Genomic DNA, 27905 nt, shown 5'->3' on the forward strand with positions numbered 1-27905 from the left:
GGGAAGAAGGGCCAGAGTGGGGAGCTGGTGTTTGCCCCTGGTGGGAACCTGGGTGTACTGAACTTGTCAGCCTGTCAGGCCCAGATACCATCTCGTTCCTGCTTGGCACAGGTTTATCGAGCCTGTGTGTTCCTCCATGGCAAAGTCCTCGAAGGGAGGGGAAGCAGGACTGTCCCCAGGGCGCGGGAGAAGCGTGCCGGGTGCCTGATCTCCACCTCCTCTCCACTCTAGCCCCTCTCTCCACCCCGTGACGCTTGAGTGGGGTTAGAATTTCTCCCGCAGGGTGGGGCACACACACTTAGAGCCTGCTGTGGGTCTGTTTTGGTTTGGGGGCTACAGAGGTGGGCTCTGAGCTGGGGGTTGATGTGTTTAACATCCTAATGTGGCACTTTATATGTGTCAAGTTCTGTTCTGACTCAGGTAATCCACCCAACCACCTTTACAGATGAGGAAACTGAGGCAGAGAGAGGCTCAAGAACTCACGTGAGGTCACAGAGCGAGAGGTGGCAGAGCCAGGACGCAGAGTCTGGATCCAGAGTTCATGCTCTCAGCCAGGATTCCAAGCTGCCTTCCTGCTGGGACAACCAGATTCTTGCCACTTGGACAAGTAATTCAACCAATCCGGCTTTTCGTTTCCTCATCTATAAAATGGGGATGATGATATTAACCCAAAGTTAACCCTTCAAATAGTAACTGTGAGAAATGTGAAGGGCTCTACAGACAGGAGGGCAGGTTCTCGTGTGACCATGTCCCAGCTGAGGCTGGTTCATCCCACTGCTCGCTTGTCCCCCCACAGATCAGTGGGCTCTGGTAGCAATGACCTTGTGAGACCAATGGCTTCCCAAGGAGAATGCTGGACCACTTTTGCCCATAGTGACCTTCCCACGTTCAATCCCAAACCAGACATATTGTCTATATGTTGTTATGGTATTTACATGATTCTTTTGCTATGACTCCCCTTGTTTATTGGAAAGCTCTTCTCGATGAGTACCTCCAGTGTATTATCTCAGGCAAGAGCCATATAGGGGAAGCCGACTTGGGCCCCCAAAGCTCTGCTCGCTCAGACTCGGTGGCTTTTTTGTCCCCTCCCACTTCTTGGAATTCCAGCATGCTCACTCCCGACCACTAGTTAAGTTTTAGCTAAAATTTCTGTGTTCAAAAGATACCTTATTCCATCCACCCCAACACATAAGTCTGGGGAAACACTGAGTGACAGGTCTGGTCAGTGCCTGCCAAACTGCAGCTGGAGAGGCCCCTGAAGGGGCCCACCCTCCCCTGCCCCAACCCTGTTCTCTCCTCTCCATTATCCGTCAACACTCCTGCACCAGGAAACAGGAATTTTCTAGGGGGTACTTAAACTTCACGTTAGAATTTTACATTCCCTGCTGCTTCTAGGTGTCTTAATTTTTCCCAGTCAAAGCAAGGAAAGGGGAAAAGGTATGATGTTGGAAATAGGCTTAATTGGAGCTCAAAAAATGTTATAAGGCTTCTCATGCGGTGTTTGGACAATGCTTGATGTTCTTAAGAATGCATACAGAATTAACTTTGACCAACCAGAGCCGCTTAAATCTGGGGGCAGCATCAGCCAGTGGACAATGAATAGTGTTTAACTCATTACAAGGAGACACAGCAAGAAGATAAAATGATAAGCCCTTTCGTACACTGTACATTTCAAGTGCTTTCTTTTATGTACAAGATTAAACTTGATTTTCACAAATATCCTACAAGTCAGGATTTGTCCATTTGACAGACTGGAAAACTGAGGCCTGGAGAGGGAAATAGCAAGTCCTAGGGAACAAGAAAGCAGAGCCTCATAGGGCTGGCATATTTCCCCCTACTCTTGACTGCTGGGCATCTTGGTACCAAATCTTGGGCCATGCCGGGTTAAGCACACAGGTCTTGCCAGTGTTCATCTCAAGCCTGGCTCCATCTTTGCTCTTACTTGCCCTGTGCCTTGTTTCTCTTTCTTACTTTTTATGTGTGTTTACCTTGCATTGTAGGCATACTTGTAAGCTGGCTCAAATCCTTCGGAACAAGATGGGTTGTAAATGCACACATTCCTACACAGGATGTTGTTGTTAATTATTTCATAAAGTCTCCCATGGAGGAGGTATTTGCCGATTAGCCAATAGCTTCTTTTGTAACCTTGGACACACCTTATTTCCTTAAGGGTGAAGTGAGGGTGTGGGTCTGTAGGGGCCCCGAGGAGCCTTGCAGCTCTGACAGTCTGAGTATGCTTCTATTTCCAGTCTTGTTAGAGTCACACAGCTCAATTCAAGATAAAGGAAGATCTAGGGCTTCCCTGGTGGCGCAGTGGTTGAGAGTCCGCCTGCCGATGTAGGGGACACGGGTTCGTGCCCCGGTCCCGGAGGATCCCACATGCCGCAGAGCGGCTGGGCCTGTGAGCCATGGCCGCTGAGCCTGCGCGTCCCGAGCCTGTGCTCCACAGTGGGAGGGGCCGCAACAGTGAGAGGCCCGCGTACCGCCAAAAATAAATAAATAAAAATTTAAAAAATACTGGTGGGCTTCCCTGGTAGCGCAGTGGTTGAGAGTACGCCTGACGATGCAAGGGACACGGGATCGTGCCCGGGTATGGGAAGATCCCACATGCCGCGGAGCGGCTGGGCCCGTGAGCCATGGCCGCTGAGCCTGCGCGTCCGGAGCCTGTGCTCTGCAACGGGGAGAGGCCGCAACAGTGAAAGGCCCGCATACCGCAGGGGGGAAAAAAAAAAAAAAGATAAAGGAAGATCTAAAAATCTGGTTTTTCTAGTATAGCCCTGTTTGCACTAAACCAGTGGTTCTCAGCCTGGGCAGAGGAGCGAAACCTGGAACCTAGGAGCATCCCCCTCCCCGCACTGAGATGACCACACCATACAAATGTTCCAGCATCACAAGAAGGAAATAATTTAACATTTCCAAGAAATGAAGCCCATGTAGCATAGTAAAGAATGTTAGAGGTACAGGGAAACCTCATTTATTTGCCTTCCTCCTCTGTCTGGGACACAACCAAGAATCTGAACGGAAAGTAAGACAATGTTGAACCACCAAAAGAAGTCACCGAATACGGGCTCTAATGCTCATTCCCGGAGCCCCATGTCACTCAGGGGCCTATTTGCTCTTGTTTTAGGCACAATTCTAACATATTTGATTTTCTGGTTTCAAACCTACCTGGAACCAGATAGAGCAAATGAGGACATCGGGTAGAGTCTCGTATGGGCTCTTTCCAGAAGGCAGCACTGGCTGATGAGTGGCAACGCCAGGGGGAGGGTTTCTCCCGCTTCTGTTATGAAAACTTCTTCCGATTGTTTAAGCAATTCCCATGAAGAGACTAGAACTTGAGCACTTAGCAGTGACAACGTGGCTTGCTTAAGCTAAGTACCTACACAGATGCCAGCCAGAGGCACCTGCAGGTAAGACTTGAGATGAAGCAGCGAAAAGTGGGGGGATGGGGGCGGGGCAAGTGCACCAGGGAAGAATGCTCAGTGTAAAATGGCTAGTGAGGGAATCAGGGTGAAAAATCTGCCTTGGTCATCGGCTCCTCAACACAGGGAGGCTTCCTCAGTGCGTGTATGTTACTTTCAAGATCAAGAAACACAAAGTTTGGGCTTCTCTGGTGGCACAGTGGTTGAGAGTCCGCCTGCCGATGCAGGGGACACGGGTTCGTGCCCCAGTCCGGGAAGATCCCACATGCCGCGGAGCGGCTGGGCCCGTGAGCCATGGCCGCTGAGCCTGCATGTCGGGAGCCTGTGCTCTGCAACGGGAGAGGCCACAACAGTGAGAGGCCCGCGTACTGCAAAAAAAAAAAAAAAGAAACACAAAGTTTTATTCTCTGAAATGAAAGAAAATACCAGGCCCAAGAGGACTGTAGGGGCAGGGGAGTGAAGGCTCTGAGAAGTGGATGGGGTAGATTTTGGAGGCCACCGTGGAAGGCGAGCCTGGCTTCTGGGACACGGTCACCAGCCGCGGCCTCCTGGAGGCCCGCTCTCCCTGGTCAAGCTCAGCTCAAGCCCAGAGAAGAGCCCCAGGACGCTGAATGCGGAGCCCTGCCCCACCCGGAAGGGAGCGGCCATCTTGCCTGGGGATCCCCAGGCTCGCTGGGTCGTTTTTGAGGGGGTCCTCTCCCCCCACCAGGGCCTGGGATCCAGCCCAGACTGTTTCCTCCTGACTGTTCAGATGGACTCCTAACCCCTGGTCATGGCCGCTTGTGTCAGCAGCACGCCTGCCCTGACCCCTGCCTGCTTACTTGGAACACGGGCTGCAAGCTCTGCCCCGAAGGCTTCTCAGACTCTGGGTCCAGCTTTGGCCTCTGGGCTTAACTTGCACTGTTCTCCCTTCAGGTTTTCCCAGCCATGACCCTGAGCCACAGCTATGACCCTGTCCAGCTCCACCCTTCTAGTTCCATCCTAGGGCCTGGCTGTCCCTCTTGCCTCCTGCATTGCATGCCTCCCAGGCCCTAGGGCTTCCAGAATCAAGATGAAAACCCAAGAGAGGGGAGGAGCTAAAAGAGCCACTTGTTTTAATCAAAAAGGCATACTCCCACCTTCACCTGCACCTCACAAGAACATTTTATGGGGTAGTGAGTTTTGGCCTCAAAGACTATAGCCAAATTCCAGAAAGACATGGGCCATACCTCTGATTGTATCCTGGAGTGAGTGACTCAGCGGGGACTGCTTCACTTACTGTGGCCGGTGGCCACTGCCCCCTTCTGGTGGGGCTTTTGAAATCCCAACTCTCACTTTGGGTCATTCATCAATATCTTGGTGCTGCCTGACACATGTCCTGTGCTACCATCCACGTTCCCTTCCTCCCTTCTTTCCTTCTATCTTCCTTCCTCCCTCTGTCCCTCCATCCCTCCAATCTTCCCTTCTTCCTTTCCTTCTCTCCTTCCTTCCTTTCTTTCCTTTTGACCTGGGCCTTTTCCATGCCCCAACCATCAGGTGGGCCCCAACCAGAAAGCTGGCCCCTGCACCTCTGTGACCTGCATTACCAGCAAGAGACAGAGAATAAGAGCAGGGGTGCAGTCCAGCCCCCCTCCACTCACTAGCTGACCTCAGGCAGGTAATCTAAACCTCCTGGGACCTCAGTACCCCTATCTGTAAAAGGGACCCCCTGATACTCATCTTGGAGGCTTGTTGTAAGGATGGAATCAAGAAAATGACTATACAGCCTTTTGTATATTGTCTGAGTCAGATGCTCAATAAATGGGAGGTATTACTATAACTACTACTACTATCAATGTTTTTTTTTTTTTTGCAAGTATTGACAATTCAGCCTGGATAATTTCAAGTATATTCACTAAACTATCCCTTTAAAGGCAAAGAGAATAGTAGGGCCAAGCTGTTCAGGGTCCAGCCCTTTTGCAGAAGATAGAAATGGGGTGGATTACTGGCCATGCAACACAGCTGCTCTCAAAGGCTGTATCAAGCCCCAGCTCCGTGACCCAGCCCACCTGGCTTCCGGTACCCACTCTTCCACTTGCCACTGTTTGCTTTGGGGCCGGTGACTACACATCCCTGGGCCTCCATTTCCTCTCTTGTAAAATAGGATGTATAGTGCTGCCCAAACCACCAGGGCTGCTGAGAAGTAAACAAGGTAATACTTGTAAAGCACTTAGCACAGTGCCTGACATGCACTAAGTGCTCGAGAAGGGCTCACTGTGTTTGCTTTCAAGTGCGTCCCATCTCATGCGCGAGATGGCTCTGGAAAAGTTGTGAAACCAAGTCCCATTTTCCCACTAACTGACTTTGTCACTTCACGAAGGCTTTATCTTTGCCTCTGATCATCCTTGGAGGGCAGTGATCTGAGCACCTCGGCACCAGGTTTTCCAGCACCTCCCAGCTCCTCCAGCGCCCTGTCATGCAGGGAAAAGAAGAAAACTTAGCTGACACAAATAATAACTCTTTACTGTAACTATGTGTGAAACGTAGATCTGTTCTATCTACCAATTATCTGTCAATCATCTATCATTAGCAATCATCTATCAATTATCTATCTATCTCTCACCTACCTATATATCTATCTATCTACCATCTACCTATCTGAGAAGGACCATCTGTAATTATTTCCTCTCTTTTTACCATGGGTAAAAAATATATATAACTCATACAACGAAGTTAATATTTCTAGTTGACTTTTAATTTAAATTTTAAATTTAATTAAACCTTTTGTTTTAATTTTGTTTTGAACTGTGGAAGTGGGGTGCAGTCAGAAACCTTTTTGAAAAGCTGACGAACACACTGGGCTATCACTCTAGAAAAATGAACATGCTCACATACTCAATGCAGTTTTACATATGGTCTAGCTGGGGGTTCAAGGACCTTCTGAAGCCCACTGAGACACCCTGTTAAGGGCCCTGTCAGAGCCCAGCTTTCCTATGGAAACAACCCCTGTCCCCATAGCAGCAGATGGCTGGCTAGACATGTGCTCAAGGCCCCCCACACTTGAACTCGCTAGTCTGGCACGCCAGGCCCCGACTGCCCTCCCACTGTGTCTTTCTTCTTGTGGCACCCACCGCTCTGGTCAGTCTGGCCAGTCTTTGTCACCTTTGCGTGTCACCTCGCCTTTGTCCCACTGCTTCCCCACCCACTTATCTACATCTAACCCACAGTTCAGGTATGTAATGACCTCCTGTGAGTGACCAGAAGAGGGTTCACGGAGGGCAGGGAGCTTGAGCAGAGGTGAGGCCCCGCTTTTAGAGGCAGAAGAACAATGAAAAGCACTGAACCATGAGCTCCTCGTGCAGCTGAAGTGAGAGCTGGTGGGAGTGGGGCAGAGAGGGAGTGACGTGCCAGCCCTGATGTTTCCGTCCTGCCTGGCTGGAGACTGAGAAAGTCAGCAGCAGCAGCAGAACACCCTGGTGTGTGAACAAGGCATCCTCGGGTTCTTGTCCCAGCTCTGGCATTTACTAAGTGTGACTTCGGACAGGCCACAGGTCCCTTTGACAGTCCAGCTTCAGTGCCTTATCTTTAAAGTGAAATGGTGGAAATGCTGGCAGCCCTGTGGTGAAAGTGACACTCTTGACCATTGCAGGGTCAGCCTAAATGTGCAAGTTTTCAGAAAATGCAATGTAGCGTTATATGTTAGGATCCATGCAATTGTTCATATGCTTTTCACCCTTTTTCTGAGAATCTAATCCAAAATACGGGGTAAAGGTTCATAACGATGTTCATCCTAATAGTATCTGTAATATGGAAAAGCCCCAAGTGTCCAAGAGTAGAGAGTGGTTACATGTTTAATGGTGTGTCTGCTCGCTGGCGCTCTGTGCAGGTATTAAAAATGGTCAATGTAGGGCTTCCCTGGTGGCGCAGTGGCTGAGTCCGCCTGCCGATGCAGGGGACACGGGTTCGTGTCCCGGTCCGGGAGGATCCCACGTGCCGCGGAGCGGCTGGGCCCGTGGGCCATGGCCGCTGAGCCTGCGCGTCCGGAGCCTGTGCTCTGCGGCAGGAGAGGCCAAAGCGGTGAGAGGCCTGCGTACCGCAAAAAAAAAAGGTCAATGTAGAGAACATGCCTAAAGTGCTATCCCTGTCCCCACCCTCCACCCCCAACACACCTGAAGGACCTAGGTCGGTGACAGTGGCTTTGCACAGCACTGACTCTTAACCGGGGGCCACTCATCAGCAAGGCCAAACCAACCAGTTACCAGTCACCACTGCTTCTGCCACGTCAACATGCATCCCCTAGGGTCTGTGAAAATGGAGACTTGGGGTTCAGATTCTGATTCGGTGGGCCTGAAGATGGGCCCAGGAATATGCATTGCAGCTACTGTCGAGGGAGTCTAGCGGAGGATTAGGATCCGTATTCTGAGCGATATCACCACGTTCCAGCCACTGCAGCCCACACTCCCGTACAGCACACAGTGCGGGCTGATATACCTTCTTCAAGGAAACATAAAGTCTTTACCAAGGACTTTATTTGTCCTAGAGCTCACTGCTGATGGGCAGATGGCCTTGAGATGCCCCAAAAGCATGGACAGCCTCAGATAAGGGCTTTCCCCCTGTTTTGATCAACAGGTCCTACCTTCTGTCTCACTCTGGTTTCTCCCACTCCATTCAAAGTCCAAAAATACTCTGAACTACCTTATGCCGTTTTTCAGGATTAAAAGTGACTTTTAAAGGTGGTCATTGTGACCTCGGTTCAAATCCTGGCTCTGAGCTGCCATTATGTAAAAGGGGAATAATAATGTATAGACTTCATAGGATTGTTGTGGAGGATTAAAAGGAATACTGCGGGCAAAACTCTTAGCGCAATGCTTGAGGCTATTATGATTATGATTATTTTCCTGTCCTTGGGGGTTAACAGTGAGTCTTTTCTTTGATGTGGTCCTTGTAGGAGGCCAAGGCCCTTGTTATGATCTCCATCATGACCATTCAGTTCTGCCTTGTTCCCCCGTTCATCCTAGCCTACCCTTGACCTTAATGAAAACACCAGCTTTAATGAGTGAAGGTCACTGGGCTGACTTTCCAGCTTGGCTGGCTTGTCTGGCCCTCCGGAAGGGTTGTGGGCTGTCCTAGCCATTCTCAGCGCCCCCTGCCCCCCACCCTGGCAGGCAATGGCACGCTGACCAGCACGAAGGGAGGGGTGAGGCCAACTTCTGCCTGAGCACCCTGGGACCAGTTAGGGCAGACACTTTCCTAGAGGGTGTTGGAGCCCTGTTCACTGCTTCATCCAACAGAGAAGGGGCTGGTGTGTCCCTCTTCCCCAGCAAGTAGTCAGCCACCCAGCTCAGCTGCCACTCCCTCTACTCACCGACCTCCTCACACAGTATACCCACACGAGCACACCTGCACACACACAGCCCTGCCTTACCTTCCCCGTTCCTGTCACCACCCTTCCTCCTCCTGGGCAAACACCAGCTAAGGGATAAGTGGGCACCCAGGTTATGCCCAAGGGTTGGGTAAGGGGGCCTCACACATTTGCAGGGACCCAGGATGGACAGGCCAACTTTCACCATATTTACCAAAGGGAACTTGGGTCGAGGCCAGAGTTTGCAGCTGGTGCAGCCTGGACCTCAGCTCCCCAGGCTGCCTAGACCCACAGGGTCCTGTCTTGCAAATGTCATTTAATATTAGGTAAATTAGTTGTTTGTCTAGGTTGAGGTTCTTAGTTCTTTTTTTTTTTTCTTTCTTCTCATTCTTCCTTCTCTTTCTCTTTTTAGGTTTTTTTTTTTTTTTTTTTTTTTTTAGTGCATAAACATCCCCTTTAAAAAAAAAAGGTATCTCTAGAAACGTGGAGTTAAGTCCTCTCCTTGCTTTGCTGGTAAGCTTAGGTGACTGTGCTGGAGAAGACAGACGGCGCTGGGGGCACTGGGCAAGGAGACAGGCGGCTGGGGCTCCAGGCAGGGGCTTCACACTGCACCCAGTGTGACCTTGGGCATGTCACCTCCCCACCCTTGAGCCCATTTCCTCGCTCTCTGGGAGCTATAAATCCTGCTCTCCCAGTCCCTCAGAGTGGGGATCAAATGAGGTGAAAGACTGCGGGAGACCACAAAGCGGTGGTTTCCCCTAGGAAAAGAGCAAAGGACAAAGACTTGGCCTCACCCAGCTGACTTCGGGGTAGACGGTTCCTTGTCTTTCCCTACTGGGAGGTCAGCTCCATGAGGACAGAGACATGACATGTCCGCGTGTTCACTTTATAGCCGAAGCCTAAGTAGAAAGGCAGTCAGTATATAGCTGTGGGAGGAAGGAAGGGAGGGAGGGGGAGGGAGGGAGGAAGAGGGGAGGGAGGCCGCCTCCCTGGCTGGTAGTGTGGCCCCCTTTCCCTCCACTGCCCCCATTGGCCACATTTTGGCCAAGCCCTCCTCCCCTAGATGCCCAGCTTGCTCTGGTGGTGACAGGCCAAGTCACCCAGAGCTTCAGCCGCTCTGCGGAAGCTCGTGGCCCCCTCCCCTCCTCCCGAGGGTGCCACTGATACGATCTGGGAGGAGGGCGAGGCCCTGGCAGCCCTGGGACTCTCAGGCTGTGAGCTCACTCGCCCCGTCTGTTGTGTGCCCAGCCAGGCAGGGTACTTCCCCCTCACTTCCCCAGAGGGAACAATTCCGGCACCCTGGCACCCTGTCCTCAGCCTGTACCTCCTCTCAGAGGCTCCCACCCGAGGTCAGGACAAGCTCTGGCTGGTCTCCCAGCGCACCTGAGAGGTGGAGGGAGGGCTCCGAGTGTCTGGGCCTCCCCTCTGGGCCTCGCCTTCTTCTCCAGCTCCCACTGGACTGGGAAGCCAAAGGCCAGCCAGCCACAGGACTCGGCTCCCCTGGGTCACCTCTGTGCACCTGAAGAAGTCGGGGACTTAGGTCAAGGAGTCTGGCCAGTGGGGTCTGGAGCACGGGTCTGCCGCCCTGCGACCCAGGGGCAGAAATGTGTGCAGCGCGGGCACCCAGCAGATTTGGGTACACTTTAGGGCTGTATACGCTTAGCTTAGATTCTGTCGTCACTCCTTCTCTGTTCTTGATGCGAAACCGTGATGAACTGTTATCTCACATTGGTATTTTAATACATTTCAATAAAATCTGATCTTAGGACCAAAGTGATAGAATCGCGTGATTACAGGTACATCCATGCGATAATAGTACAAACCAGGGACTTCAGAATAGTGAGGACTCGGTCTGTCATCAGACAGGAAGCTGGGCCGTGATGCAAGAGGCCAGGTGCCCCTGAAGTGCCGCCTTGTGCTCCAGCCACAGCTGAGTTTTTCTCAAATTTTAATTAAACGTTTTTTGGGCACCTAAGAAGTGCAAAGTGGGATGTCAGGTGAAGCTTGCATTTAGTGGGGGGTGGACTGTACGCTCCAGTGAGACACAGAGATGTCGGCTGGGGGGAGGGGGGAGCACTGAGGCAAGACTAGTGGCCCTGCATGGCCGTCATGTTGCCTAATGTGGTGGGATTACGGGTCTCCATCTCGCCTCGGTCTCACAAATTTTCTCTATTATGGAAGAATTTCAAATGTTTTTTCAGATAGATCAATACTCTCTTTAAAATTATATATTCGTATACATAAGTTTTTAAAAGACTATTAATCTCATGAGAGTTTTGCATCACTGATTTCAGACATCTCCATTCTGCCACTCACTCGCTTTTTAATCTAAGCCTCAGTTTCCTCATCTGCAAAGTGGGACTCAGGGTTATGGTGGGACTGAGCGTGATGGGTTTAGAAGCCACTGAAAACTCAAAGCACCGCATGCACAGACCTCATCAGAGGTCGGGCCCTCAGACCTGTGGTGTCGGGGGAGCATGGCTGTTGGGTGGAAATCCCCAGATAAAATCAGCCCTGGCTGGGTCTCCTGCTGGTTCTCTCGGAGGTCATAATGGCTGCTCTGGACCAACCTGTTTCCATGCTTGCGTGGCAGCATGTGCAGGGGGTGGATGGGTCACAGCTGTGGGAATGCCCTCAGTCCTCACAAGCCGATTCACATAAAGAATCATCAGGGCTGACGACAGGAGCAAAACCTTCCCGAAGCCCTTTCAAGCGCATTACGGCCGGGACTGTCTTCTTGTTTGTTTCTTGGCACTAGCCTGGCTGCAGAGCATCCTCCTGGTCATCATCTCATCCATGGTCCCCCTTTCCTGAGGATGGGAATGTGGGAGGGCGTGTGACATCCCCAGGGGCACACAGTCTGCCAGTGGCCAAGCCAGGACTAAATCCAGTCCTTCTGGATCTAGGGTTTTCTCTACAAACGTTTTCCCCCACATATTTGCCAGGAGGCTACCGAGTACCAGGTACACACAGTGAAAAAGACACACAGGGTCCCCGGCCCACAAGCAGCCTCTGTTCTGGTGGGAGGGACAGTCGAAACATAATTAATTGTAAACATGCTGTTAAATAAAAGTAAGCGAGCTGCATGAGTGCTTCGATCAAGGGTCAGAAATAGATAATGGGGGGCAGATTTTCTATCCGTGGTGGTCAAGGAAGCCTTCTCTGAGGAGGTGACGCTTCTTCAAGACCTTAGGTAAGGGGAGGGCATGTCAGTCCAAGGAAGGTCCCACAACAGGAAGGCAAAGGAACTCGGTGTATCTGCTGGTGACTGGAGGATGGGGGCGGGAGGCAGGGGTGAGTCTGGGGAGAGAAGCAGGGATTCTCCGTGCCTCGTGGGCCACAGTGAACAGTTTGGACTGCATTTTAAGTGCCCTGCGACATGGCCAGATGCATGTCTGAGGATTACCGGGGCAGCTGTGTGGCACTGGGTGGAAGCAGGACAGGAGTGGGAACAGGGGGGCCAGTAGGGGGTCCCGCCCAAGTCAAGAGGAGAGGGATGGTGGCTAGGGCGGTGGTGGAGGATGCAGGTAGAGGGCAGACTGGGGATCTACCTTGGAGATTGGAGCCTTGCAAGTGGTGATTTGGCTGGGGCGGGGGGAGGGGCGGGAAGGAGAGGGAGGCAGCAAGGGCGACTCTGAGTTTCCAGCCTGAGTAACACTCAACCTCAGTGCCATGTGTGTCCTCTAGGGAAGACTTGCTCTAGCGCTTTATCACAGTCTAACCTCCATCTCAGCCTCCTCCTGCCTAATAACAGCCTCTCAGTTCAGTAAGAGTCATTATTCTGCCTGCTCAGCAGGTGGGGAAACTGAGGCACACACTAGCAAAGCAAACTGCTTCTTAGGGAACCAGTTGTAGGAACTAGATAGAGTGCCAGAGCCCAACCCTGGGCTCAGCCTCTGGGCAGCAGTGTCCAAAGACCCAGGCATCGTGTCCAGTGGTTGTGATTTATCAAGCTGTGTGACCTTGAACAAGCGATATGACCTCTCTGGGCCCCAGTTTCCTCATCAGTAAAATGGAGAAAATAAAAGGACCTAACCTCATGGTGTGCTTGAAGGATTAAATGAGGGGTAGATTCTCAATAGATGTGAGTGATTACTACTTTCGGATTGCACGGGCCATCTGTGTGTCCACCTCTCTATACACATTGTGTATGTGTGCCTGCTTGTACAGAAGCTGTCTTCGTGCCTGTGTCACAGCTGATGACCAGGCAACCGCTAACGTTTCAAGTTGGCGGTAGCGGATCTGCTCCCTGCGCTTCTGTTTAGCCTTCCGAGCCACCGCTTGGTGGTTGGAGCAGATGCTTTCATGCTCCCTGGAACAAGGGCGTGTGGTGGTTTGGAGGCAGATGTGGAAGGCCAGGCGTCTGTAAGCCAGCCTGTTTCCAAGCGCTCTGACCGACCTGACCCAGGAAGGGGGTGGGGCGGGAAGGAGGGAGAGTAAGGGGGAGGGGGCCAGAGAGGGCCTAGGAGGGAACCACCCCCCCAAAGGAAATGCACAGTAACAGATCTGGAGTCTGGCCCGCCCTGAGCCCCTTCTGTGTGGCTCTGGGAGCCTCTCCCACCCCCCTCTCCCCACCCCACCCTCCAAGACTCCTTTATGTTCCTGTTCCCAGAAGGCAGCTGGCATGGGCGCTGAGAACAGGGAGGCGAGGCTGGAGGGGCAGAGGGGCAGAGGGGCAGGGCTCCCCACTTTTTGCCCAGAGCCCTTCCGAAGGGTGTGTCCCAACAGGGCATGCACACACAGTGATTAAGGGGGAGGGAGGAATGACATCCACTGTCCACTGCGGTACCCAGCCGGTGGGCTGGACTGTGGCCAACTTTCCCCTGAGGCTCTTGGCTGCAGTATCCTCACCCCTGGCACCACCCACTGGCCTACTCAGACGCTCCTTAGGTCCAGGGGCGGGAGCCCTGCTAGGAGGAACCGCCTGGGGGTAGGCTGGGCTGGGCGCACAGCTCTCCCCCACCCCTCCCTAAGCCTCCCTCCTCCACTCCCTCTGCCCACATCGAGCTCCAGCTGGGTTTGAAAGAGGTGCTCTAATCCTCCCTCCCTCCAAAGCAGGCCCTGCCCTGTATTCTCTCCTTTTTTTTTTTTTTTTTTTTTTTTTGCGGTACGCGGCCTCCCACTGCTGTGGCCTCTCCCGTTGTGGAGCACAGGCTCCGGACGCGCAGGCTCAGCGGCCATGGCTCACGGTGCCCAGCCGCTCTGCGGCATGTGGGATCTTCCCGGACCGGGGCACGAACGCGTGTCCCCTGCATCAACAGGCAGACTCTCAACCACTGCGCCACCAGGGAAGCCCTGTATTCTCTCCTTTTAGCTGGAAGCTGTATCCATAAACTGATTCTCTTGTAGACCCCAACCTGATGCTTTATCCACTGGGAGAACCCTCTAAACCAGGCCAGCTGCCCCCTCCCCCAGCCTTCACTCCACCCACCTGACATGCCCTCCTGCTCACAGCAGCACAGACTTCCAGGTCCGCCTGGACCAGTTCCTGGAGCGCTCTCCAGATGAGTCCTATCCTCATGACTGCCCTGGGTTCCTTGTCTGCTCTGCAGAATCAGCGCCCTGTTCCTAATGGACCCCGGATAGTGCTCTAGGTACCCCGCCCCACGCTGACTGGTCCCCTGTGCTTTATCTCCCCACAGACGTGAGGCTTCGAGGGGAGGGTGACACCCCACTGCACCCACCCCACCCCACCTCTACCCAGGCCGCTGTGGCAAACCTCAACTTCTGGGTGCACAACAAACACTTCTGGATTGATACTGATTCCATCCAGGTCATGCGCTGGCACCTTTACCTACTGGTTCTAGGAGTGGAGTGTGGAGTTATGCCTGAGTGGATATTTAATTAGTGCCTTTGTGGACACAGGGATTTAACTTTTCATTCTTTGGCTTGGGCGTTCCGGGAGTACATGGTTTTTGATAAAAAGCTATATGGAGTCATCCAATCTTGGAAGCTGTCCACCAACCCTGATTAAGCACCTTCCCTTCTGACCTTCAGTGCCTGATTCCCTGATTTAGCACCCCCTCCCCTCCCTTCTTCTCCCCTCCCCTCCCCACCCCTCCCCACCCTCCCCTCCCCTCCCCACCCTCCCCTCCCCTCCCCTCCCCACCTCTCCCCACCCCTCCCCTCCCCACCTCTCCCCACCCCTCCCCTCCCTCTCCTCCCCTCCCCTCCCTAGCTCTGAGCCTCTCCACCCCCACGCGCTGCCATCAGTGACCCTCCCACCATTACAAGAAGGTCTGACAAACTCCTTCCAGCCCCTTGTGGAGACTCTTGCCCCGGACCCATGGGTATTTTTCAGTTTTAGAACTACAGAAGGAGACCCTTCCTGCCTTCCTGAAGCAAATCTGCCTGCCTGGCGCAGGCTCTGTGCAGGGCGTGCCCCACAAAGGAATGAATCACTAACACTGGGATTTCAGGCAGGGGGCACCTGCTGGAAGAGATGAATTGAAGTCTGAACCATCTTCCTGGGGTTCTGCCAACCTCAGCCCCATCCTGGGCCTTCATAGACTGATGGGCCTCTGGGATTTACCCCTGGCCCTGGGATGCTTTAATGTTTGTGGCCTGCCGGTGAAGAGTGGCAGAGGCCATGGAGGGCCAGGTCTCTCATTGGTCTCATTTGTTTTGAGCTGAGTCTCCGTCACACACCAGGCAGCTGGTCTCCGGGGAAGAAGGACCCTCCCTCCCTGGCTCCTCCCCCCTTTCTGAGAAGCACCAGCCTAGGTACCCAGGAGTTAGTGAAGGTTCCCGCCAGGTGAAGGGCAGTTCTGGGTAAAAGGTCTGACAGCAGCAGGAGCCTCCGAGCTCCTGTGGGCGTGGTGTGTGGTCTCAGGGAACAGCTTGGGCAAGGGCGCTCTGCCACACCTCTCTGGGATGGGTGGCTGGCCCACCCCAAATGTGGACTGTTGGGTCTCCGGTTGGCATTTCTGAGTCAGTCTTAGAATGGCGACAAAGCCAGGGACAGCCTGGTGATACTGTGTTTGTCGTTGGGGAGAATAGGGCAGTAGGTGCTCCCACTTCAGCCTTCAGGACTCCCTCTAGGCCAAGTTCCCTGGGCAACCCCGTGGAGGGAGCCACGGTTCTGTGCTTACTTCCTGCACTTCCCTCCTTTTCGTTTGCCACTTGAATGCTTGCTGTGCAGTGTTTTATTTGATAAGTTACACTCACGACCCTTTAAAGAGAAAACATATAATTCTAGTAATTTTATTGGGCTCAGGTTTCAGGCAAATGGAAATAAAATTGCCTCTAAAAATAAAAGACATGCAGAATTGGAGAAAAAAACAATAACAATGAAAAGCCATCCCTGATTTGACATAAATGGTAAGGCATTTTGTGAAATGTTAGAGAAAAAATAAACAAACGAGAGATCCAGGAGAAAAGTGGGGGAAAAGCTCCTCCACTACCCTTGCTTTCATTTCTGCTTTACCTTTACGAAGGGGCTTACTTTTCGTATTAGAAAGTGAGGCGTAAAGCGCGGCTAGTGAAATTGGTCCTTGTCCCGCGCTGAACAGTACAGGTGGACAAAAAGGGGCTGCCTGCCAAATACTTCTGGTTGGAGGGAGGGGTGGGAGTGCTCTCTCAAAACCACTCCTGGAATGGCTTAACTTGCCCAGCACGAATCAATGACAACCTCCCGCCGGCTGCGGCAGGCTCCCCTGAGCTGCGCTGCCGCGTGGATTCCCAGCCCGGGACCCTGGCGGCGCTCAGGACACGACCCAGGCACGAGCGGCGTCCCCGGGGCGGCCAGGTGGGTCTGCGGCGGCCTCGGCCGGAGCGGGCTGGGATGGGCTCGGGGCTCCGGGCAGGCGGCCGTGGAGGCGGGGGTGGGGAGGAGGCGCCCAGCGGTTGCATCCCCTCTCCGGGCACTGCGGGGACGCCTGGCCCGGGTGGCGGCTCGGACTGGCCCTCGCCGGGCGTGAGTGGCGGCGTCCGCGAGGAATTTCAAAGCCGCGCCTGGGCTGGAAACGAGCGTGCTGGGGAAAGCTGGGCTAGGGCCCCCGCGGTAATGCAGGGGCGCGCGGCCGCCTACCTCCCAGCGCAGCGCAGGAAAGAGTCGGGGACTCGGAATACAGCAACTTTGCTCGCGTTCTCAGCGTCCGCGGCCCTCGCGTCAGGTTTTGGAGTGGCAGAAAGGGGACAGCGGAGAGTGCGAGGGGCACTCTGGAAGGTAGTGGTCGATAGACATTGTTAGTTTCAAGACCCGCCCCCCAAAAAAGCTTGGCCCCCCCTATGTCAGATGCAAAACTTGGGGGCGGGGGCAGGGAGAAAGCCAAGGTAACTCCTGGCAGAAGTCAGGACAGGGGCAGGAATGAAAGGGGGATTGGCACAAGTCGCTGGGCGAGCCGGAGGGAATCCCGTCGCCGTCCCGGGCAGAATCGCCAGCAGAACCGAGTGGGTGGGGACCCTTCCCTGTGCCCTGACCTGGGCGTGGGTGGGCGGTGGAGCCAAGCCCGGGTCCCGGAGCTCCAGAGGCGGCCGGGTCCGGTTGGGACGGGCCAGCTCCGCGCGCCCCAACCCGCGTCGCCCTCGCGACCGCCGGGTTCCCTGCAGCAGGGTACCCGCAGCGGCCGCGGGCTGGCCTGGGAGGGACTCAGGAAAGAGCCTGCACACACACATCCCCCCCCCCCCCCCACACACACACACGCCGGCGCTGAGGGTCGAGCGGGTGCAGTTTTCTTCCTGTCTGTGGTCAGGGCTCCGTGGGTCGTCGGGTTTGGTCGTGCTGGTTTCTGGCTTCTGTTGTCCCGGCTGTGGACGGTGGGCCGGGGACGGCTGCCCTTTTTCTTTTAACCTCTGGTACTGGGCTCTGCACAGGAGGCAGCCTCATTCCCGCGATTCATTGGGCGACGGGTGGCGTACCCCTTACAATCCCTCCAAATGCAGGAATATGAACAAGTAAAGGAAGTGGTTGAAACAATCAGGCAGTTTTCTCCAGTCATAGAAGTTTTTGTGGAAGGGGAGGGATAGGAAGGGCAAAGGTCCTGCCAGGTTCAAGTTTCAGCTCCACTCCATCACCCAGTTAAATCCTAGGAATTAGAAGGGTTCAGGGACCTCCTCTGGATAGATCTCCAGATCTCTTCTAACAAGTCAAAAGAGTCACAAGCTACACGCTGGGCCCTTCCCTGAATCAACTTTTCCTTGAGAGACAACTGGGAGAGCCATTTTGGGATCTGAGAAGAGGCACTTTAGCAGCCAAAGGTCTACAAAGGCTTAAAATAAGAGGAGGCTTTGGGGCAGGACCCTGAGGGAGGAAGACCAAAAGAGCAAAGGCCTGAAGGTCATAGAACTCGAGGCTTATCCTGCCATGTCAGCTGTGGGAGATAAGCCAAAGAGGGTACGGGCAGGGAAGAGAGGGATGGGACATTCAGAGACCATCTACCATGTGCCAGGTAGTGTGCTTGGCATACTTTATCTCCTCTAACCCACACAACCCATCGGATATGAATCATTAGCTCCACTTTGCAGATGAGGAAACTGAAGCTCAAAGGGGTTAAGTAAGCTGCCCAGCTACTTAGCGACAGAACCAGGAATCCAAGCTACCCATTATACCACCCATCTTTTAGAATGTTTCATTTTAGTTGAGGAGACAGGACTCCATCACTCTGGTATAATTATTGTACAAAATAGTATGTGTTACATCCAATGTTAACCTTCTTGAACCTGAGTTTCTTTCCATTCGATCAGTCAATCATTTATTCGACAACTGTCATATTGTCTAATGTGTGATTCCAAGCACCATGCCAAGTGTTGGCATACATTAGTAAGTGAACTCTGACCTGGTCCCTGGCCTCTGTCAATGGGAATAGTAATTGTAACAGTACATCCTTCAGTGACTATCGAGTGAATGAAATGAGACAGTGTGTGGGAAGGTGCTACAGAAGCATGGCCGTGAAGGAGGAGAGGCAGCAGGGGGGCTGGGAGAAGATGAGGGGTGGGCAGTTGGAATGGTGAGTGTCCCCATGCTGCAGTCATGAGGACTGGTCCCTGGAGTGCACATAGTGCCTCGGAAGCTGTTTGAGCCCCTGCTGTTCAGATTACTGGCTTACAGCCATGGGTTCTAAGATGAACCTTTAGTTTGGGGCATCGAAACTGGAGAGGACAAGACCCCATGCAGCCTCTAGGAGGACTGGTGCCTCTCTGCAGCAGTGCCAGCCAGGCTGAGAGCTGCCCCAAGCATCACTCCCGGCCCCCACCCTCGTTCCTCAGCGGCTGCAATGGCACCTTCCATACTCTCAGGGCCGGAGCTGCAGCTCCAAGCCCCTCATCCTACCGTTGGGGAAGCTGGTCCGTGTTTACAGGACTTGGTAGTGAAGCCAGCACTAGAACCCAGGTCTCCTGACTGTCCATAGCTCTCAGAGCAGCTCACCCCCGCCTGCCAGGGTGTTTCAGGACTCAACTGAAAAGATGGTGTTCCATCCGCTATATCTCCACTCACAATGCCATTCCCCGATGCTCCTGTCCATCTCTGCTTTAGCTGAACAGACATATCTGTCCTAATAAAACGGTGTCAGATGAATCTTTGACACAGAGCGGCCATAAATATTTCAGGACATTTGGCCTGTTAACTCTCCTTCCATCTTGAATGGTATAATAGGTGTAAGATAACTGCCTCTAAAATTAACTCTCACTTTTGTGAGGAAGGTGAACTGATAAATCTTGCCTTGAAGCTAAGCCCATCTGAGGGATGTTCTGCGGGCTTACTTCTTCAGAACTGACACCAACTCTTCTGGGGAGGACGATTTTCCTCTTCCTTTCTTCTTTGTTTCTTTTTTTTTCTTTTCTTTTTTTTTTTTAAATCTCTTGGCTTTGAGGTCACAAGATCACGTTGTATTCCATTTTGATGTCGTGGTGACAGAATAAAGGCATTTTTCTCCTAATGTTGAGATGATCGGCCTGATGAGAGCGGTGAGCCCCCGCCTGGCTGCCCCGTGTATACAGCGATTGCACAGGTGGATAATTGCGTGGGGATGTCTGTTTGCTCAGCACTTGCTCAGCCGTGCAGCCCTACAGGTTGGGCCAGGGAGAGAGCTGTTCAGTTTATTTTCCTTTGGCTGGGAACTGTGGAGATGAATAGAGGGAGGGGAATCTGGGGTTGAGAGATTGTTGCCAAGAGCAATTTGGAGTCTCCTTCATATTAGTCAGAGATTGTGTTTTTTCCTTTCTGAAGCTGCCTGCCTCCTAGTAACTTCCACCGAGGACTTTTTTCCATCTTTGTGCGCGCTTGTTAGTTTTTGTTTTGGTTTTTAAGTTGCTGGACTTCTCATGACTTAGCCAAAAACAGATAACTTGAGGAATGGGGTGATGAAATGGGCCCTTTGTACTATATATTCTGCATGTCGTTGCTTCATAAATTTGAATACTGATAGACCCCGAGGTACCACGATGGAGTAAGATGAGCAATTCCTTTGAAGGGAGAGTTTATCTTCAGTGGATGACTTTCAAAATTGCAGCATAATTTAACTTTCCCTTTGTCCATCTCGAGCCTGTGTTTAGAAAAAGAAGAACGTGTGCTCTCCTGTCTCACTCCCTTTTGTTCCCTTTGGGAGGCCCCCTCCATCGGGGCCTTGCTTGGAAGGGGACCAGCCAGAGTGGGCCTCCTTCCCTTTCCTCATCACCCCCGCATCTCCTCCACCTGCAGGAGGCCAGCAGTCGAGAAGGAAGCTTCCCCCGGGGGTAAGAACTCTTCCCCAGTAGTGGCCTGGCTCGGGTCACATGAGGTGCAGAAGGGGAAAAGCTGGCACGACCGAAGCCTGCCCCTCCTGGGCCAGAACCCCGGGGCGGGATGTTCTTCATCTGTCAAGAAGTGAGTTCATCCTCTGAACAAATTGAGTAGAGCAGCACCGAGACACAGAACTGAAAAAACTGCCTAATAATAGAGTACACAGTCAGTGTCGGCTTTTTCAAATTAGATACAAACCAGAAGCAGATGTACACGTGACCTCCCCAAATAATATCACAGAGCTGAACTTGGCCTTCAGAAGAATTCTGCCTTGCCTACACACACGTGTGCACACGTACACTCAGGGCTGTTGCTTTTTTGGCTGTGGCTTCTGGCTGGTAATTTTGCTCTTTCTGGAGCTAACGGGTTGATCCATTGTTTTTTGTGAGGCTACTGGTAAAAGTAAGAGGTGACAGTGACCCTTATTCCTGTTGATACGTGCCTTCTTTTAAGCCCTGGGGAAGTCTACCAGAGAACGCCTCTATTTAGCAGAACCTAAATAACAGGAACTTTTCTAAGGTTTGTTGTTGTTTTTTTTTAATACCAGCTTTATTGAGATATAAGTCACATACCGTGCGAGTCACCCACTTAAAGTGTACAAGTCGGTGGTTTTTAGTATATTTACAAAGTTGTGCTACCCTCACCACCATCAATTTTAGAATATTTTCATCACACCAAAAAGAACCCCGTAACCATTAGCACTCACTCCCCATTTCACCCCAACTCCCCAGTTCTAGGTCACCAAAAATCTACTTTCTATCTCTAAATACATTTGCCTGTTCTGGACATTTCATATCAATGGAATCAGAGAATATGCGGCCTTTTGCGACTGCTTTCACTTCACATGTTTTTAAGGTTCATCCACACTGTAGCATGTATCGATATTTCATTTCTTTTATTGCTGGATAATGTTCCTTGTATGGATATATCACATTTTATTTATCCAATCATCACCTGATGGATAGCTGGGTTGTTTCCATGTTTGGCTCTTGTCAATAATACTATGAACATTCACGCACAAGATGTTGTTTGGCCATAGGTTAGTCTTTCTCTTGGCTATATCCCTAGGAGTGGAATCGCTGGGTCAGATGGTAACCCTATGTGTTACCTTTCGGGAAACTGCCGACTGCTTTTCACAGTGGCTGCACCATTTTACGTTCCCGTCAGCAGTGTGTAAGGATTCCAGTTTCTCAACATCTTTGGCAACATTTATTGATGATATCTGCCTTTTTAATTGTAGCCATCCTATTTTCTAAGGGTTTATATGCTCAAGGAAGCAGCACCCAGGAAATATTCTGGAATCAGCTAAGTCACATTTGCTTGCCGTACCTACAGTGAGATCCATGTGTTTCAACTTCTCGATCATCCTACCTAGCCTGGTGTTTCCTCTGCATGTCCCAGACCTCTCACCAGGTTTTCCCTATACGTTTCTATGGGACAATGCAGGGGTCGGTGCTCTCATTCTGTTTTCCCAAGGAATGCTCCAGAGAGCCGGCAGTGGGGCCCGCTCCCTCAGCCCCACTTCATCCAGATGCAGCTGCTGATGGAAAACCAGGCCCTGGGAAAGGAAGAAATTGACCTGAAGGGAAATAAATGTGACATTCATTGGACAAGCTGTTCAATGTTTGGGACTTCGATGGAGACGACTAAGATCCTGACCTTTTTATTGTGTTAAATGACACTTTTGGGACCACGAATAAAACTGTTGGAGAGCTAACATCATAACCAGGTGGCAGCCGGGCAACACAAGGCCACCTCGTCCCGTTCCTGTTCGGGCCTTGAGCTGGTGGCAAGATCCATTGATTCAGGCAAAACTGCTAGGTGTGGCTGGGTGCTCTATTTCACACTGGTGTTTCAGCTCCATGATGAAATAATTTCATCCCCTTGTCATACCTATGGGACTGACTGGAGTCACACTCTTAACAGAGGTAGATAGGAGCCGAGTGGTTCAGGGGGGACTCACCTAGTTTGAAAGACTGCCAAAGATTGTGAAAAATTATCCTTTCACCCAGAACATGCTAAAATCTCAGTCAGTGGCATCAAGTTCAGTATAAGCAGACCTCAGTACCGGAAATGAATTCCAATAGCTTCTTGGATATCATTGTCAAGCAGCTGGGATCAGGCCCAGCTACCAATTTACTCTTCACTTTCAAGCAGTGCTTAATCCAGCAGTTCCTAAACCTGACTCCAGGTCGTCATCACCTATGAAACATTTTAAAGATTCCATGTGCCGGGCCCCACCCACGAGGTACTGAAGCAGATGCTCAGCGGAGGGGACCAGGCGCCTGAAGGCGGTTGTGATGGAGAGTGAGAACACAGACTGACCTCTCTGGGCTTCAGTTTCCTTTCTCAAAACGAGGCGTTGGATTAGACTGGCGTCTCCAAAGGGATTCATGGAGCTGATTCAAGCAGAACAGTTCAGGGTGAGTCTGTTTTTGCATGAAGTTTTAGTTCTACAAGGGAGCTTCTGCTGCTGAAATAAAATTCAGAGAGCCCTTGAGTGGATGGTTTCTGAAGTTCAGCTATGACAGTTCTGAGTGTCACATTCTGAGAGGACAATTGTCCCAACTTCTTGGAGGAGGATTTAGCAGGAGTCATGCAAATGGAAGTTACTTGATAAGGGAGTCACGCTCTGTGAGGGTCCGAGCTGCCTGGCGGGCTGTGTGCACCACGGTGACGGGGTAGAATATGATTCGGTAGCCCTTTCTTCTCCCACTCCCCTCAGTAGCATCCCTACCCACCTCCCTTGAAGTCCCCATAGCTTTCCTCCCCTTCCTCTACTGCTGTTTCTAAGAGTAGCCCAGAGTGTCAGACATTCATTCGTTCGTTCCTCCATTTAGCCGCTTCCCACACACCTCCTATAGGTGACGAATTGACTAACACTCCATTTCTGTCCTCCGATAACGTGCCACACATTCGAACCAGAGAGGCAACCTGAGGCCCCCGGAAGTGCCGTCTCAGGGCCCCTTGGTTTGGATGGAGGGTTGTGGAGAGGCCTGAGTTCATGGCATGTCTGGAGGGCGGCCTCACCTCTAACCCTGTCTGCAAGCTCTACTCCTCCCCCCTCCCCCACTGGGGCTGTGGCCTCAGCAGGCGGCTCAGGAAACGCTTCTGTCATCCCTGGTCTCAGCCAGAGACCATGCCCTCCTCCTCAACACGCACCTGCTGGGGAGAGGCGGGCAGAGGCGGGAAAGGGAGGGCTGGTTTATTTGGAGATCCAGCCCTTGGCTCCCACCCCATACCCCTGACTGGACAGCTCGCAGGACAGCTGTGCTTGAAGGACTGAAATCATCAGTGTTTATTAAAGCTGTTGGAGGGAGGGGAAGCAGGGCGGGGTGGGGGGCAGTCACGTATCTGCCTCCCAACAAGCACGAGGCCAGGTGAGGCCCAGAGCCATTCCCTCCCTCCCTTCCTGGTGAACATACACTCGGTGACATTAGAGCCGCTGCTTGGGGGTGTTTTGAGAGGTGTTTTTTCTAATGAAGGAAGAACCTTGAAGATTCATTTGAATGGGGATTAATGTCTCTGTGGCCTGGACCTGCAGAGAAGAAGTTCTAGAAGGGGAGAAGTTTCAATAAAAGGAAACGGGCTTGATCTGCCTCCTACTGATCTGTGGGGCCTCCTCCGCTGGCAGCTTGGAAGGAAATATGTTTGAGGCAGTTTTCCGGGCATTGCTGTATCTTCTTTTGGATTCTGTGTTGGAGAGGGTGTGTGGGGTGTCTGTGTATGTGTTTTCGGTGAACATTCCACTCTGAGTATGGACTGCCTAAACTCTGGGGTTCTAACCAGGTTATGAAGACCCCCTGAGTGTATGTTCAACCCTTAGGTTTTTTTCGGGGTTTTTTTGCGGTACGCGAGCCTCTCACTGTTGTGGCCTCTCCCGTTGCGGAGCACAGGCTCCAGACGCGCAGGCTCAGCGGCCATGGCTCACGGGCCCAGCCGCTCCGTGGCATGTGGGATCTTCCCAGACCGGGGCACGAACCCGTGTCCCCTGCATTGGCAGGCGGACTCTCAACCACTGCGCCACCAGGGAAGCCCCAACCCTTAGTTTTGCATCACTCCCTTTTAGCAATACTTGTGCAGGGCAGCAAAACTTTTTTTCCTGGTCCTTTCATGCTATTCTTTCACTGTTCAAATTCCTCCACCTGCATGGAGCCTGCCGATCCAGGAATCATTCTGTGTTCCAGAATCACCGCACCCACCCAGCCTCTTAGCACCCCTTCAGGACTCCTGCTCCATCCTCTGTTTCTGATGATCTGACCCAGTTATTAGGAGAAAGCGAATCCATTACACTAACCCACACGAAGCTACCAAAGCCTCTGGCAACCACGTTACCCCCTTCAGGGGTGTCTGTCTTTGAAAGAGGAGACTTAAGTTTCCAATGGGGGGACTTCAGGTGTGAGGATTAAAGCACAGTAACTCGGGGCGGAGTGCGGAGGCGGTTTCTGTGGGAATGGGGACCTCCTAGAACCACTTTCATCAAGTGACATCTGTACCTGCTTGTGCGGCCTGGGCACAGACTTGGCCCCAGGGTGGTGGGGGCAGTGAGGTGAGAGGAGGGTGAGTGACCAGAATGAGGGCACCTTGGGGAGGACTGTCAGTTGGGGTGCATGGCAGGGAGAACCAGGGGCTTTTGAAAGGACAAGCTGCACTAAACAGACCGCAGGTTAATGTTTGGGCAGGTGGGGATGAGTTCCTTCCGGCCGGTGGGTTTCTTCAAGGTGACACTGGACCCCAGGAAGGTTGGGGAACAAACGGAGTGAACACAAAGATGGAGAGGAAGGCGTGCTCCGGAGGATGGGACCCTGCGCGGTGGGCCCCTGGCTGGCCTGGTGCACACCCAGCCGTGGGGTCTCTACTCCACTGCCCGCTCCTCCCTGCCTTCTCTTGTTGGGCTCCCCGCTGTGGGACGCTTCCCTACACCCTCCCTCCCTACCCTCCTCCCTTCCTCCCATGGTGCACCCTCTGAGTGAACCTGGCTTCCAGCTCTTGGAAGCCTTTCCAATAACATGGCGGTGAGCTCTTTGCAGACCCAGGCAGAGGAGAGGGGCTGAGCGTCAGCCAACCCTGGGCCCACGCTGGGATGAACTGGCCAGACCAAGTGAGCCTCCACTGGGGGCAGCCAGGAGAGGATGGGTGGGGCCTTCCCCGCAGCCAGTGGGGCCATTGCGAGTGACGCCTAGTCAGCAAGGACAGAAGCAGCGCCTAATGTGTGCCAGGTCCTGTGCTGGCCCCAGAAGTCCTGCAGATGCAGCTCCCCGGCCCCTGCCCTCCCAAGATTGTCATCCGTTTACCCAGTTAAGACAGAACTTGAAAATGCAGCAAGAGTCTATAAAATGACAGACTCTGCTAATTGGTCCAGAAAGATGGTGCTATTCAGAGTCAGAGCAGGGGATGAGGGGCAGAGGGCTCAGGGGAGGCTTCATGGAGAGGCTCTGAGCTGGGACCAGAGGCGAAGCGGCGTGCCACAGCCTCTTAGCTCACAGGCTCTGCAATCGGGGCCTGTTTCAAGACCTGGTTCTCATTTACAGGCTCTGTGGCATTGGACTAGTTACATAATGTCTCTGTGCTGTGGTTTCCCCATTTGTAAAATGGGGATGAAACCTCATAGTGTTGCTGTGAGGACGGAATGAGAGCACCCCTCAGTGCCCGGCCTGTAAGTGCTGGCTTTCACCAGCTGGACAGGACAAACTCTGATGCAGCACAATGGCCTCTTCCAAGCAGGCATCCCCAGGTGACCTGGAGCTGGATGGGGGCATCCCTTTGGCCAGGATCTCCCTTGGGGGCTGGAACTGTCTGAAATTTTAGAAAAAAACTGAGCAGCATCCTGTGGAAAGTAGTGGAGGTGCGAGTCCACAGTCGGTTTTAGGTGACTTGATTAAAAATCCAAGGGTCTCTCTGGGCAGGACTGGGCTCTGAGGCCTGCTCTGGTGGGGAGAGAGGGGGCAGCACACTAGGGCTGTCTTCAAGTCCCAGGGTGTCAAGGGGTGGGTAGATTAAAGATACAGTTATTCTGGTGTATTTAATAAGACCCAGATGTGACAAAATTCTGGCCTGCTCTTAGACTAAGTCAGTTGACTAAGGAAAGTGAAGAATTACCATAGAATGGGTTATTCAAAATCATTATTAACAGGTATCAATTCAGAGCAGGTAATAGTGGAGGTGGGGAGGAATCAGCATGAGAGGTAATAAAGGCAACAGAAAACATCAGTGTGTAAACTTTTTAAACACCATCCTTTGAAGAGATCAAATGTTATAAAAGAATGGCCCAGCCACGTTTGTAAAGTTTCCCAGAGTACACATTGCTCCTGCAGTGGCCCTGTGCCGGCACACCCACGGCCCTGCTCTTTGCAGGACCCTGGTGGGGTTGCTTGCCCGAAACACACCAGGGAAAGGGTTCTCCACGTCACGTATTCTTAGAATGCACCACTGGCTACAGCAGCGCGACCACACCATGACAGACGGACATCTGCTGGACGGTGTCTCCCGGGGCTGCCTGGCCAGGGTCAATGCCCTGGATGGCCTAGTCCACTGGGGCCACCTAATGAAGGGCCAAGCAGACAATGTCAGGGCCTCAAAGGACCTCCTGCTCCAAAAGTTCTTCCTCGCAGATGGAGGAGGCAAAGTATGCATCTTCTTACCCCCAGGACCACACTCTTGCCACAGTGCTTGACTGCGTCTCCCAACCCTTAGGTCATTATGGCCAGCACCCTCCATCTCGCTTCCCCAGCCTGCTGTGATCTGAGTACCAGGATGGAAAAGTCGGGAAACAAGTTGCTTTGAGTGGTGGTGTCCCAGGCACAGAGGGCTGTCCGTACTCACATGACCAAGAGGGCTCCCCAGAAAGGTGGCTGGCGGTCAGTGGCCCAGGCGTACAAGAACAGATGTCTGGAAGGCAGCCAAGAAAAGACACGCCATTCAGGGCTGGGGAACCTTGCTCCTTGGGACACCACCTTGTCCAGAGTCCCATTCAGGAGGGAGGTCCCTTCCACGGCTTCCACAGTGGGAGGCACCTGCTGGGAAGACTCACTTAGACCTGAGTTCCAGTCTCAGCTCATCCACTTTCCAGTCAGGTCACCATGGACTTCTTGGAATCTCTGAGCCTCAGGTATTCATCTGTACAATGGGAAAGTTATAGCTGTCTCCTGACCTGATGAAGGAATTAAAAAGATAAATTATGCACCATGTGTAACACACAGTAGCCGTAATTTTGAAAATAGCTTTCAACTCGGCACTTGTGTACAGCAAATTTCTGGGTTCCGGCCCCCCTCCCAACCCCACCAAGAACCTCTCCTTTGTCCAGTGGCTCCTGTGTTCTGCCCATGATCATGGTATTTTTCTGCCCATGATCATGGTATTTTTTCGCCACCACTGAGGAAATCTGAGGGCTTCCATCAGTAGCCACCACGCCTGCCTTGGCCTGGCCCTAGATTTCCTCCTGGTT

At 52.5% G+C, this 27905-nt stretch overlaps 1 protein-coding gene across 8 annotated transcripts in view; it reads left to right on the forward strand.

The window, feature by feature from the left end:
- Positions 1-27905, forward strand: part of ZBTB7C (zinc finger and BTB domain containing 7C) — a 378357-nt gene that overhangs the window by 265066 nt on the left and 85386 nt on the right. Inside the window, exon 1 of one of the 8 annotated variants that reach the window (XM_067699153.1) lies at positions 16191-16489. The exons of 6 other annotated variants lie outside the window; for them this stretch is intronic. In XM_067699153.1, the coding sequence (XP_067555254.1) occupies positions 16365-16489 (125 nt within the window). In that variant the 5' untranslated portion in view covers positions 16191-16364. Of the gene's footprint in view, positions 1-16190; positions 16490-27905 lie in introns of those variants that run through there. One more of the 8 variants, XR_010933040.1, reaches the window with a different exon arrangement.

Source organism: Pseudorca crassidens, chromosome 12 (genome assembly GCF_039906515.1).
Source record: "Pseudorca crassidens isolate mPseCra1 chromosome 12, mPseCra1.hap1, whole genome shotgun sequence".
NCBI classification, from domain to species: domain Eukaryota; kingdom Metazoa; phylum Chordata; class Mammalia; order Artiodactyla; family Delphinidae; genus Pseudorca; species Pseudorca crassidens.